The 13663-nt window shown below is 40.2% G+C and overlaps 1 protein-coding gene and 1 long non-coding RNA gene across 4 annotated transcripts in view; one reads left to right on the top strand and one right to left on the bottom strand.

Moving 5' to 3' along the window:
- The window catches only part of LOC140907779 (uncharacterized), a 238375-nt gene that overhangs the window by 65404 nt on the left and 159308 nt on the right, over window positions 1–13663 (top strand). The window lies entirely within an intron of this gene.
- The window catches only part of VIPR2 (vasoactive intestinal peptide receptor 2), an 88150-nt gene that overhangs the window by 10764 nt on the left and 63723 nt on the right, over window positions 1–13663 (bottom strand). For all 3 annotated transcript variants that reach the window (XM_073334537.1, XM_073334536.1, XM_073334538.1), the window contains exons 6-10: window positions 13233–13374; window positions 10327–10477; window positions 8840–8900; window positions 7654–7723; window positions 495–586 (exon numbers count right to left, since the gene is read on the bottom strand). In XM_073334537.1, the coding sequence (XP_073190638.1) occupies window positions 495–586; window positions 7654–7723; window positions 8840–8900; window positions 10327–10477; window positions 13233–13374 (516 nt within the window). The remainder of the gene's footprint in view (window positions 1–494; window positions 587–7653; window positions 7724–8839; window positions 8901–10326; window positions 10478–13232; window positions 13375–13663) is intronic.

The raw sequence follows: 13663 nt of genomic DNA, 5'->3' as shown, positions 1-13663 counted from the left end.
CAGTGCTCAAATTAGACTTAGGCATCAACATGCCATTTTTTGCTCTCAAGTGCCAATATCGCATCTACATTGGGATCTGGGCTTTTTTGGGCAGGGTCCGTCTTTTTATTATGTGTATAGAGCTTAGCACAATGGGGCCCTGATTCTGTACTGGGGCCTATAGTCACTAATAAATTATAATTAATAGTAGAAGTAACAATAATCAATACTAACCTTGTTAAAGACCTCTGTTCAGCAAAACACTTAAACACATGCTTAACTTTCAGCATATGCTTAAGTGTCATAACATTGTTGATTTCAATGTGCTTACAAGCTTTGCTGAATCAGGATTCTAGCCCCAGCTATCCATCCATTTGAAAATGGGTACCACTGTATCAAATAGTTATCACAGCATCACAACACTGGATGGTTGCTGGCAGTCTGCTCCAGCAGAGGAAATCTTTAAATAGATTACTTTGATATACTCTATGAATTTTCTAGAACACATTACTCACTTGTATTGTGACTGATCATTGCCTCCGACATCGGGTGATCTTAACTTTTGCAGTAAAATTCTTATAATACTAATGAAAAGTATAAAATTCACCTGCAAAAGAAAATATATATTTATACATATATATATATATTTAAGTGACTTCAAGCTCCTCACTTTAGTATGCAGTGTGCTGGTAAGAGGTAAACAAGCCAGATTAGTCAGTTCATTAGTGAGCCTGGAGTGCTTGCTGCCAGAACATGTTAAATTGCACTCCCTCAGATCTACTGCTGCTTCCCTGCCTCACTGACGGTTTGTCACATCCAACACACCTCTGCATGACTGTAAATGCCACTATGGAATCATCCTCTGAGATACTTAAAAGCTGACAAAATCCCTTTCCACCAGCAACCCCATTAAAGGGAATGTTCTCAAGCATGATGGGGCTTTGGTCAAGTCTCAGTACAGCCTAACGTTACCTTAAACCCTTTGGTGGATTTACCACTGGTGGCCAAGGGATAATGCACATCCTGTTTATAACTCTTCCCCACTCTTGGCCCTTAAATCCCCTGTCTGGAGTTGTGGATGGGAAGCTGTTGTAGAGGTGACATGTATTCATAAATCAACGATGAAAATGGCCTTCTTTGCATATCTATCTAAGGTACTGATATGGCCCCTCCATTTCCATAGTAAGTGTGCACCTCATAATCTTTAATGTATTTATCCTCACAACTCCCCTGTGACGTAGGGAAGTGCTATTGTCCATATTTTACAGATGGGGAACTGAAGTAACTGGATAAAAGGAAGTGTAATCTGACTCGGGGTGGGCTTGAACTCAGGACTGGAAATCAGAAATTGCTGCATCTGAATCCCATCTCCCATAATGTCTTCTTTGGTCTTTGGCAAGTCCCCAACCTTTCTGCCTCAGTTCCCAATCTATAGAACAGATGCCTTCGTGCCAGGCACGTAAGATGGTGCTGGATTGTGTAACATGGTCTATAAAATACTTTGAACATGAACAGTGATTTCTAAATGTTAGGTGTGGTATAACATCCTACATCCATATAACTTTCTTCATCGTGCGTAACAGCAGTAAAGTGAGCTAACTCAGATCAGGGATGCAGAAGCATCAAACACAAGAAAAAATGTTCTGGTATTGAGCCAGGGACCAATATCTTATTTTTTATATTTAAAAAACAAACAAAATAATCAACAGAATCACCAAGCTGTGCACCTAGCTAAACAGAACCTGTGTCTTGTATGGGTAGATCCCTAGTCTTTCCCAACCCTAGCTCTGCCCCTGGTTGTTCAGTCTAATATTTTGATTGAAAGCTCTTTGAGGCACCATGACTTTTGGTGTCTTCTGTGCAATGCCCAGTATAATTTTTAAGTGCAAATATATAATAAATGATTATAATAATTGCATGTCATTCTGTGCCTGTTATTTACTGCTAAAGGAAATGCTAGGGCTAAAGAAGGGATGGTGGAGGAAACTGACAGGACACAGGATCCTAATTATATAAAAAAAAGTTAGGAAGATTAGGTCTAAATTTTTTGTAAAAGAGAAAATTAGAAGGAGACCTCACTGAAGTAAAAGAAACAAAGAAAGAGGATAAATATACAGCCTGTCCATATGCAGAATTCCCAGTGAAGTCACTGTTAGTTCAGCAGAATTAGGCCTTCTCACTGTTGCCTTTGGGCCCACAGTTTTGTGTAATGAAGCATATTACAAAGGTCAGGGGATATACATTTTATAAGTATGTACGATAAAGGCAATATGATCTAATGGTTAGGACACTGTGGTGGCAGAAGGATTCTATTCCTGGCTTTGCTACTGACCTCCTGGGTGACCATAGTCAAGTCACTTCATCTCTGTTTCCCCTTTCCGTTTGCCTGTGTTTATTTAGATAATTGGGGCAGGGACTGTTTCTTACTGTGCATTTGTACAGTGCCTATCAAAATGGGGCCTAGTCTCAACTGAGGTCCCTAATTTCTCCTGTAATACAAAGTATTATCAATCATAAAACATTAGAAACTGTGGTCCTTTTTAAAAAGGCCAATAAAATAATTGGTTTTCACAGGGCATATCTTGGAGCACTATATTCAGGTGAACTACATATTCAAGTATTTGTATCTAGGTCTCTTTTGAGGCTAGTCAATTTTTTCTGTTGGTCTTTAGTGATATACTGTAAGCATTGTGTATGGCTAATGTTAACCAAGTATCTTTGTTTGCATGATGTGAGTATCACTTCAAAAGATAGAGCTACTGGAGCATTAAATCCAGCCAAAGGGGATTAGGCATTTAGATATCATGGTGTTAAGTATCCTAGAAATACTTTAGATAGTATGTGAGATTATAATTCAAATGATCATTTAGGACAGTTGTTAAAGACCCCAATGTATCCAAGTTAATCTTAAAAATATATATTTAGTTTAAAGTCTCATATAATTTCAGTATGTTTAGATAACAAAATTAGAAGAAAATGACAGAGTACGTTCACACTTTAGGAGATTTTGTCTTCAGTATTGTAGATTTAGTTCTATAATATTCTTTGGGGTGGAATTTCTTTATACAGAAAGCAGATGATACACAATGTTGAACGAACTGCTAAGGACAGCAAATTAAGCCAATAATATAAATGCAGGAAAGTGTCGGGGATGGGGTACAGCAGTGAAGGTAAATGACAAAGTAGAAAGTTAGGAAGGTAGTGGAATGACATGAGACCAGTGATCTTATCATTTTGGCTGCCTTAAACTGACAGTAACTTTTGAACCGATTACACTGCGAGTACATGTATCACTTAAAATGTTCTTTTTATTACTTCCTTCTTGTTATTTAGTCCTTTACAGAAGTTTTAACGTCACAACAAGAGGGACACAACTCTCTTATGTTGATACGATACATGACTGCTTCTGGTTTCTGAAAGCCTATTAATTCAGATTTGTGTCCACCTGAAAAGACACACAAATGAGAGCAGTCTGTATGGGAGAGGGGAAGGAAGAGGATTGCCGTGGCGGCATTTGCCAAATTGAAAACATGGGTGGTACTCCAAATGAACTGTTTGGCATAATACATCTCCAATTAAAGAAATCAGAGAGGCTCTGAAATGTGCACAGCATGACGCATGGAAGGCTGCCAAGGAACATTTCTCAGGCCAAAAATGTTCAGAGGAAAGACCAGGGGAAGGCCTCTGACATGCTGAATTGAATGTGAGGACTGACCCTGAAGAACTCACTTTGAGAATGCTGTTTTAGAGCAATCAACAGCTGATTAAATGCAATCCCCTAAACCAGCTAAAATAATTGGAAGTAACATTGAAACTAATGCCAACAAGGGGAATACTGAGTGAAGGTTGGTTTGTTATACCTATTAGAGGTAAATCCTGCTCGAGTCCCTTCACTTGCTTTGCTTTTCCTTCCGAAATACATGTATACTCTCATCCTCATATTCAGAATGCCACACAACTCTCATTTTGTCTCTATCTCTGCTCCCACTTCATCAAATACCCCTTCTTGCTCCATCTCTCACACTCCACTTTGGACCTACTTTCACGCTAGTCCATCTGGTGAGTACAGAACAGCCTCCCTTTTCAAATATTCCAATTACCTTCCTTTTGCTTCATGAAAGCCTTCCTCAAAAAAAACTTCTTTCACAGCTTTCCTACCTTAATCTCCTTACTGACAACTTGTCCATAATGTCTTGCTTCTAATGGTTGTCTCATGTATCCTATTTATTTGCGGCAGGCTGCACACTCTTTGGGGCAGCAGGACTTTGTTTTCTTATACAGTGTGTTTTGCAAAGCTCCATGAGCAGCTTGCTTTAAGGGCTGAGAACAACAAAACAGAGCCTAGTGCTTCTGCTACTTAACTTCTGGCAAACAAGTTTCAAACTTCAAACTTGTTTGCCAGAAGTTACATTTAGCCATCTAAAGAAAAGTGGCCTCACTTTAACACAGGCATCACCTTTAGATTTCAGTGGGAATTGTGGATACTCCGGCCAGTTCTTCTGGGTGCTTAATGTCAGGCACCTGGGTGTGAAAATTAGGGCATGTGTACACTTGCAGAGTTATCTAACTAATAATAAATGGCGAGATTTTAACCTACTCCTATATATCTGCACAGGGTGCATAAAATCACACAGCGCTTACCTGGATTAAGAATCCAGGCACAGGGAGTAGAGAAGGCTGCATAAAGCTGCTATTCCCCTAATGACAGGTGGGTGCGGTGGAGAGTAGATGGAACCTTGATCTTCCCCCACAGAGCTGAACAAGTTGCATCATGCGTACAACAATTTACTTTCCCCTTTGAGAAGTGGGGGAAACATGACACGATTTGTAACTCTGACAGCTTTCCAGGGCTATTCCTGTGCTGGCACAGGTAGGCTCTGCCTCTTATCAAACATTAGGTGGAAAGACAATCTAGACCAAAGTAACTATTGCACCTTAACTCATCTGTTGCACTGGGGGATTGAATGTCCATTCCTACTTCTTTTGGCAGTGCAGTTCAGCTCTCTGCAAATGGCCCAAATCCACTGTGAACTGCTCTTTCACAAATTAACACCACAGATACAGAATTAACATCTGGAATTAACATCTGAATCCGACAGGAGTGTGATTTTATTTACACCTTAAGTAGCAGAAGCACAAGCCTCTGTTTTGTTGTTCTCACCCCTTAAAGCATGTTGCTCAGGAGAGAAAACCGATCTGGAAAAAGACAGCCAATCCCAAATGTGTACACAACCTGAGCCAACACAGTCCATGTACATGGACATTTCCATACTTTATTACTATATCAATTCAATTACTGATTTAAAAAACAGAGGGCTGGTTGTACCTCAGTGTAACTCTAGAATCAAATTAAGATTTGGTCAGTTTAAGACTCATAAGAGTTTCATTAAGCATCCTCTCCTCCACCAAACAGGCTTCCCAGCCTTTGCAGGAATCCTAGAGCACCAACAAGTCTGTCAATATGCACTGTCTAACATAACTAGAGTTAGACAGCTCTAACTACTGTCTTCAGATATTGCAAGTTCTAGGACTTTTCAAGGGTCAGCTTGAAGCGTTATTTTCTGGGACACCGAACCACAGAGGGAGGGGGGATGGAATGAGTGGGGGTGGGGCCTCGGAGAAGGGTCGGGGCAGGGGTGTTTGGTTTTGTGCGATTAGAAAGCTGGCAACCCTAGCTGCATACAGAGTAGTTGTTTAAATCAAAAGTGCTCAGTAGGAGCTTTAATTTTGCACTTTTGAAATATTTTGTATGATTTATTTTGTTTTTATCATTCAGCGTGATCTCCTTACTTCTCCAACTCCTTTTGGACTTTTGCTTCCCTTCATGCTGTACATCTGCTGAGTGTCCACCCATTATGTAGAAAAACATTCATGTTGGTGAATCTTCATTTCATGTAAATTCACCCAGGAACCACCTTTTGCCCTGTCTTGTTTAAACAATGCAGAACTCACTCTTATGAAGGAGGAATAAGGTCCTTTGGATTAACACATAGATCATTCAAAAAGAATGAGGAATACTTGTGGCACCTTAGAGACTAGTAAATTTATCTGGACATAAGCTTCGTGGGATAAAACCCACTTCATCAGATGCATGCAATGGAAAATACAGGAGGAAGATATATATATACAGAGATCATGAGAAAATGGGGGTTGCCATATCAACTCTAACAAGACTAATCAATTAAGGCGGGCTATTATCAGCAGAAGAAAAAAAACTTCTGTAGTGATAATCAGGATGGCCCATTTCAAACAGTTGACAAGAAGGTCTGAGTAACAGAAGGGAAAAAATTAGCATGGGGAAATAGTGTTTAGTTTGTGTAATGACCCATCCACTCCCAGTTTTTATTCAAGCCTAATTTAATGGTGTCCAGTTTGCAAATTAATTCCAGTTCTGCAGTTTCTAGTTGGAGTCTGTTTTTGAAGTTTTTTTGTTGAAGAATTGCCCCTTTTAGGTCTGTAATTGAGTGTCCAGGGAGGTTGAAGTGTTCTCTGACTGGTTTTTGAATGTTATAATTCTTGACGTTTGATTTGTGTCCATTTATTCTTTTGCACAGAGACTGTTCAGTTTGGCCAATGTACATGGCAGAGGGGCATTGCTGGCACATATCACATTGGTAGATGTGCAGGTGAACGAGCCCCTGATGGTGTGGCTGGTGTGATTAATAATAGCCCACCTTAATTGATTAGTCTTGTTAGAGTTGGTATGACAACGCCCATTTTTTCATGTTCTCTGTATATATACATATATATCTCCTCCTACTGTATTTTCTACGCCATGCATCTGTTGAAGTTGGTTTTAGCCCACAAAAGCTTAAGCCCAAATAAATGTGTTAGTCTCTAAGGTGCCACAAGTCCTCCTCATTCTTTTTTCTGATACAGACTAAGAGGGCTACCACTCCGAAATAAATCATTCAGTGAGTAGACTGTCTATTTAGGCCCCGATTCAGCACCTCACTTAGGCATGCACTTTAAGTTAAGCTCATTCTTAAGTGCTTTGCTAAATTAGGCCCTTAATGAACACTAATTCAGAAGCCGCAAAATATTACCAAATGAGATGCTGAAGGCTACAGCTAATTTGTAAAAAATGCATGATTGCATTTGTGTTTGTATTTTGCACTGGAGGTAAAGCTATTGTTATGCACACTAATGAGTACATCTTCAGCACAATGAACAAGAATTTAACTGCACATGTTCAGTTAACATTAATGAACTCTATGCAGCACAATCCCTGTGCAGCATGCTAAAAATGTCCTTCTGTGTAAATGTCTAATGTATGTAATTCTAGGCTACTAGTTAAGAAAAGATATACACAGCTGTCAGTCTTTTCCACTGTAATAATATTTATAAACAAAAGTAAATCTATAATCCACATGAAAAGTTTAACTTGATGTTTTCTTCCCCCAAGGTTCTTGAACTGGCAAGAGTTTCAAACAAACAAACAAACAAACAAACAAACAAACAAACAAACAAACAAACAAACAAACAAACAAACCCAACCAGTCATTTAATAGGAGGCAGCTGAATTTTAAAGGCAATGAGTTTAAATAACCTGGGCATGTGTTTAAAATCTCCCCTACAAAGTAATTTATTTCATTACAATGGAGTTTTTGCCTATTCACTGCACAAGGCTGCAAACTTATATATAATTCATATTGCAAAATGTAGTTTACTTACTATAATAGAAACTAAAATTGGTAATCGTATAACCCACCAAGGACCACTGTGTTCATTCGTATCCCAGCAACTATAAAAAGAGTAAAAGGGAAAATTATGTTAATACTAATTTTATTTGGCACGTGAGGTATGTGAAGACAAGTGTTTTGGATTTACAAGTCAAAACAAAAATAGTCTGCTCTTGTGAATTCTAAGCAACATAATTTGATATTCTCCTGCTTTTATTTTTATTTTCACTGGGTTTTAATGTGCACATTCAAATCAATTAAAACAGAGATGTAACAGAGCAGTGTTAGAAGAAACCCAGGCAAATACTGTGGGGGACTCTCAAGTTTAGTTTCACTCTTTATGTCATGACACTTTTCCAATAAGAGTTTAGTTTAGTATCTGGGGCAGCAGAATGATCTGACATAACTGACAGATACAATTAAAAGGATATAATTTACTGCTGGACTATTTGGGTTACAGACGAGTGGAACTGGTGTGGGAAATATTAAGAATAAGCCTTCATCTGAAAAACTGGACTCTCATTTTTCCCTTTAAATAATTTGTTCAGTTTTCCACCCCAAGCCATTTTACCCTTCAATGACCATCTAACTTTACAGTCAGTCATTCTCAGTGCCCACAGCCCCTGTTGACTTCAGTATGTACTGAGCACTTCTGAAGAAGCAGAGCTTAAAACTTCTGAGAGAATAGAAGCTACAAGTGATAAACCTTAAATAGCAGAAACATTTAATAGTTTGTAAGCTTCTAGCTGTGATGACCATAGCAAGGTACCAATTCAGTTTATTTTTTTAGAGGTATTGCAAATAGGTTCCCTGAGAAATTAGGAATAATCCATCATCTGTACCAGCTATTGCAGATGCCACTTACAAGAGTTTCTAAGTCATCTAGAGCCTAATCCTGTGAGGTGCTCTGCACTCACAATTACCAGGGATGCTAGTCTAAATTCTGACTCCCTTACATAGAGACTTAGGGAGGCACACCATTATAAATGGAGATGCATATTAAAATCATGCCACAGTTTTATTCAGATATTACAGTTAGCAAAGTGGATGAGCTGATAGACCAGGGGTGGGCAAACTATGGCATGCGGGCCAGATCCGGCCCCTCAGGGCTTTGGATCCGGTCCATGGGATTGCCACCCCCGGGAAGCGGCCAGCACCAGGTCCTCCTAGCTACTTACCCTGTGTCCTCTAAAAAGATCCTTGTCACTGTCCACAAGATGATGAATACTGTAGGAATTCCTAAGAAATTATAGTTTGTTATAGTGAATGATTGTAAAAATCTATGAACAATCTATGGATTGTTACCCCTCTTGTAACAATCCACTACTAGAATACGCAAGCTCTGGCATGAAGCAAATGCAGCACATGGAATAATAAAGTGTAGCTGTAGCTGCAGGGTGGGGACCAGCGGCAGGTTGCAAACAATTTCTATCCATCTCCCAATGAAGACAAGCACAAGCAATTATTACAGGTGAGTGCATTTATTTCTTACAGAACATACAAAGGATGCACACCTTCAGGCTCCTGAGTGTGACCCTTAGGGATACAAATGCTATGTATCCCTGGACTAAATGAAGATGGATATTAGGAATGAAATGTAATGTGCAAATCATTTTACAAAAAAGCATTCACACAGACTGGTTCACTCCCATTTCCCAGTTACACCCAAGTATACTTTTATGATCAGTTTCTAAGGGCTTCACATCTATAAAACCTTCCTTTGGCTCTCGGGTATGAAAGGAATCAGTGTGTAAAAATGAAACAAAAATATGTACAGTATGTTGGAAAGTATATTAAAGATGAAGAATAAGGGACTGGCTGGCACAAAGAGTTACTGGGTCCAACTTTCACTGTTGGAAGTTGAATTCAAATCCCATTTTACAATTGAAAATTAATTTAGTGGCCTGATCTTATATTGTACCCATGCCCATCACATCATCACAGTGTTTGGCATTCTTTGCAGTTCAAGAGATTCCCATCAAAGACAGAGCCATTTCTCTGGCAAGCATCTAAGGTGAATTGGCAGCAATGTGAAGGATAGCTTCCATAGTGTTTTCCTGTACAATGGGGCATAAGCAAGTGCTTCTAACACCACATTTCACTGAAGGCATTAAAGTCACTCCTGACTTTTAAAGAATACAATGAACATGTGGGGCCTGATTCATCACTGAATCTGAGCTCCATTCAGACACAGGAACTGGACATGTGAGAGGGAAGGAGAATGGTGGCTTTGCACGTCCCTTATTCTGGGGTCAACCAGCCCGACACCGATTAGGATAACCTCAAGGCTGCCTTAGCTTGTGCCCAGCTGCTGATGGTTTCCAAGGGGCAGTCAGGTCTGTGGGAATACTTGAGAAAACAGAAGTGTTCTGGACATATCCACTTTTTCCTGGCAATACCCTCTACATAGTCACTGTGCAGTGGCCTGTGAGGGAGTGGCATGGAGCCTTTGTGCCAGCTCTACATCCTTTTATGCCAGAACAATTTTTTGGTGGCTAGATTTGCATTGGTGGAACAGAATAAAGGGGCTGTCTTAGCCTGTGGAATCAGGCCCATGGACGGTAGCTGTCTAATCGGAGATAATGTTATCTCAGTGGGAAACACTGAGCCTGACCAATCCATAGCTAAAAATAAGAATAAAATATGTATATATTTAAGTACTTACCCCAGCCAATCAGAAGATAGACTGTGAAATGTCTGTTAGGAGAGAATATTACCACAAGGAGGATGTGGAGGTAAAGTCCTTCAACTAAGAGCCAGTAAAAGTTTGCCATAACACAATATTGGAAAAATACCAAACTAGCCTTGCAGCCAACCTGAAGTGTTACAAACAAACAAGGATTAAACTTCTTGCAAAGAAAATGCAGTAATATTTTGTTACAAACATTTTTCTACAGACCCAAGCTCTCTATATATTATGTTCTCTTATCTCTCCTGTATGTCAATGTACAATATATAGAAAAGTTATTTTTCAATGGCCCCTAGAAATAAGGAGATGCATTTAAAGTATAAAGAATGCTTATACAAAGGAATTTAGTTAGCCAAAACTTTATTTCTATGGCTTCCTTGCAGCCAATTTACTCAGAAACCTTGAAATCATCATGACATAAACATTAAAAAAGGAAGATACCAAAGACCATCAATTAAGATAATAAACACATATAACTTTATAGGTTTTCCTAAAAGTTTCCTAGAGGTTTTAATTTGTTAGAAAAAACAACAAAAATTTGCCTTTGTGAATTTTCAAAGGTCAAAGTGAAAAATATAGAATTAGGTACCAAATGCAGTCCCACTGGTCAGGATGTAAGGATATCTAGAAAATAAAAATTTGACTGTACCATCAAAAATATTTTTCCCGCACTGTGAAATTCTCTAGTGTTTCCCAATATGTTAAAGACAACCAGAATGCATCACTCCATTATGACCTCTGCAATTTATAGTCTGTGTGATGTTTTTCAGAATGTACCGTTCTAAGATATCTGATGCTACAAGGAAATGTGCAGAGGGTTTCACACAGGGGAAAATGTAACTTTTTAAACTGTAAATTAAAATGTGGTTTGATGCTTAATTCTCTTTACAACCTGATTGCGGCATGGCATTCAGGGTTAGAAGGCTTTATCTTGACTCAAAGTCATGATACACTTTGTGTCCATTTACTCCTCTTCGAAGTCTTTTGCCCTCCCTCTTGAAGTTAAACCTGTAGCTGAGGCAGTTCCCAGCCAATGAATAGATGCCACCAGCCAGCCAAATTGTGTAAAAAAAGTTATTCCGTTTGAGAAACTGTTCATTTTAAAAGAGCTGTGCCAAGAGCACAAATAGCTCTGTGGAATGCATAAACATGATGTGAGAGTCAAACTCTCCAAGCTGTTACATAACTAAACCAGGGTTCAAATAGTGTAAGAAGCAGTACCTATTCCAAGCAACATCAGATCATCTCAACAACAATGCAACAGAAATTAGAGAACAGCACATTGATCTGGACCAGTCCAACTGCAAGAATATCCAGCTGCAAACAAGAGTAACTGCAGGACAAAAACAGAAACGACTTGGGTGCAAATAGGCATGATCAGGGCCAAGAGCCTAATCCTGCAAGGCTTTGAGCATTCTTGACTCCCTGAGATGTCAATCCAAGTGACCTGTTTACAATGATTTTACAGTGCCAGTGTTAAGTATTTCTACAGTGAGAGTGTTTCAATTGACAGATTGTGTAAATATAGCTTAAGAGTCACTTGGAAAAGGTTTGCACAATGGAAGAATGTAGCTTTATCAATACAAAAATATTACACTGCATTTTTCTTCAGTTTTTTCTATACTCTAAATTTAGCCACAATGGGCAGGGGAAAAAACACTGTAAATTAAATTCTCTGAGGTCTTCAGCAGTGTCCGCAGATTTATTTTGCAGCAGTTCTGCTCCAAACCAAGGAGATGGGGATACTCTATGCCAGTGGTTTTCAAACTTTTTTTCTGGTGACCCAGTTGAAGAAAACTGGGGCCGGGGATGAGGGGGTTGGGGTGCAGGAAGGGGCCCCGGGTTTGGGGGGCTCAGGGCTGGAATTGGGGCGTGGGGTTGGGGCACGGGCTTACCTCCGGCGGCTCCCGGTCAGCGGTGCAGAGGTAGGCTTCCCGCCTGTCCTGGCATGGTGGACTGCACTGTGCCCCGGAAGAGGCCAGCAGCAGGTCTGGCTCCTTGGGTGAGGCGTGCAAGCGGCTCAGCGCAGCTCTTGCCTGCGGGCACCCCCCCCTCCAGCTCCCACTGGTTGTGCCCCGTGGCCCCCCTACATATGAGCTGGACGTGCTGCTGGCCGCTTCCAGGACGGTGTCAGAATGGGTAAGGACTACTAGTTTTTACTGGCCAGCCACCAGGGTCCCTGGGTGCTGAGCAAGGCCATCCAGTGCCTTGGATTCCGCGACCCAATACTGGGTCGTAACCCGAACTTTGAAAACCACTGCTCTGTACAATGTGATATACCATTTAACTGTGCAACCTTCTCAACCTCTGAGATTTTGCAACCCTGCATACTATGTTAATGCCTTATCCCTACTGTGCCACATGGTTTGCCATGAATGCAGATGACAGCCCTCCATCACCTTCTGGGGGTGTGGCTTGGTTGCTAGAGCCCTCTTTCTCTCCTACAAATACCCACTCAGTCTCTTATTGCTCTCCCTCCCTTAATGCCCCTCCTCTGACTCCAGATACAGCTGCAAGAGCCTTCTCAGAACATCTAGCCTTTCCCATTTCCCGGCTGATTTATCTTCCACTTCTAACCTCTACCCTGACTTACCCCACCTCCTTGCTGTCATAGTTATCCTGGGCCATGGCTGATTCTGTTTTTTTGATAACTGAAATTCCTCTGCTACCTGCCTGAATATCCAAAGCTGCATTAGCTCACCTCCCAGCTCTTCCGCTCCCTTTCTTCTCCTGCAGTTGCATCTCAGTTCTACCTGACACTAGTTCTCTCACAGCTCCCTCCACTGACAACTTAGTGTTCCCAAAAATTCACCAGGGATGCAGAGGTGGAGAGGGTTAAAAGGCAAAAATATTACACAGTGTAGCCAAAAAAGCTTCATTACCCATGACGACTGATCCTCTGAACAGTGAGCTGTGTTGGAATTGGAATAAAGAATATCATCCTTGACTAAAACAGAGATTGCTCTTAGAATGAAAGAGAGGAACAAGTTCAGATGGATGTAGTTCCGTGTGCAGTGAAGTTTTCTACATTAAAGAAGAGATTTTTTTGAAAAAAGCATTTTAGTTTCCAGGACAGAAAGGCTATCGTACAGTCTTTTAATTAGTCTTAAACTGTTTCTTAGTGAAATGAACCTGTAGTGAGTACCTGCCCTTTCTCTGTGTGTGACCCTGAGTAAGTCCCCTTTCAGGGTTTAAAAAAAAAAAATTCTGACCAGTGCATACAATTAAGGCATCTTTGACACCTTTTCAGTGTCACAGATTAAAAGGCCCTGCTGCCATTTTTTACCATGAAGAGTATATAATAAAGGTGATT

Source organism: Lepidochelys kempii, chromosome 2, assembly GCF_965140265.1.
Source record: "Lepidochelys kempii isolate rLepKem1 chromosome 2, rLepKem1.hap2, whole genome shotgun sequence".
Classification (NCBI taxonomy): Eukaryota; Metazoa; Chordata; order Testudines; family Cheloniidae; genus Lepidochelys; species Lepidochelys kempii.
This window is presented reverse-complemented; position numbering and strand designations above follow the sequence as displayed.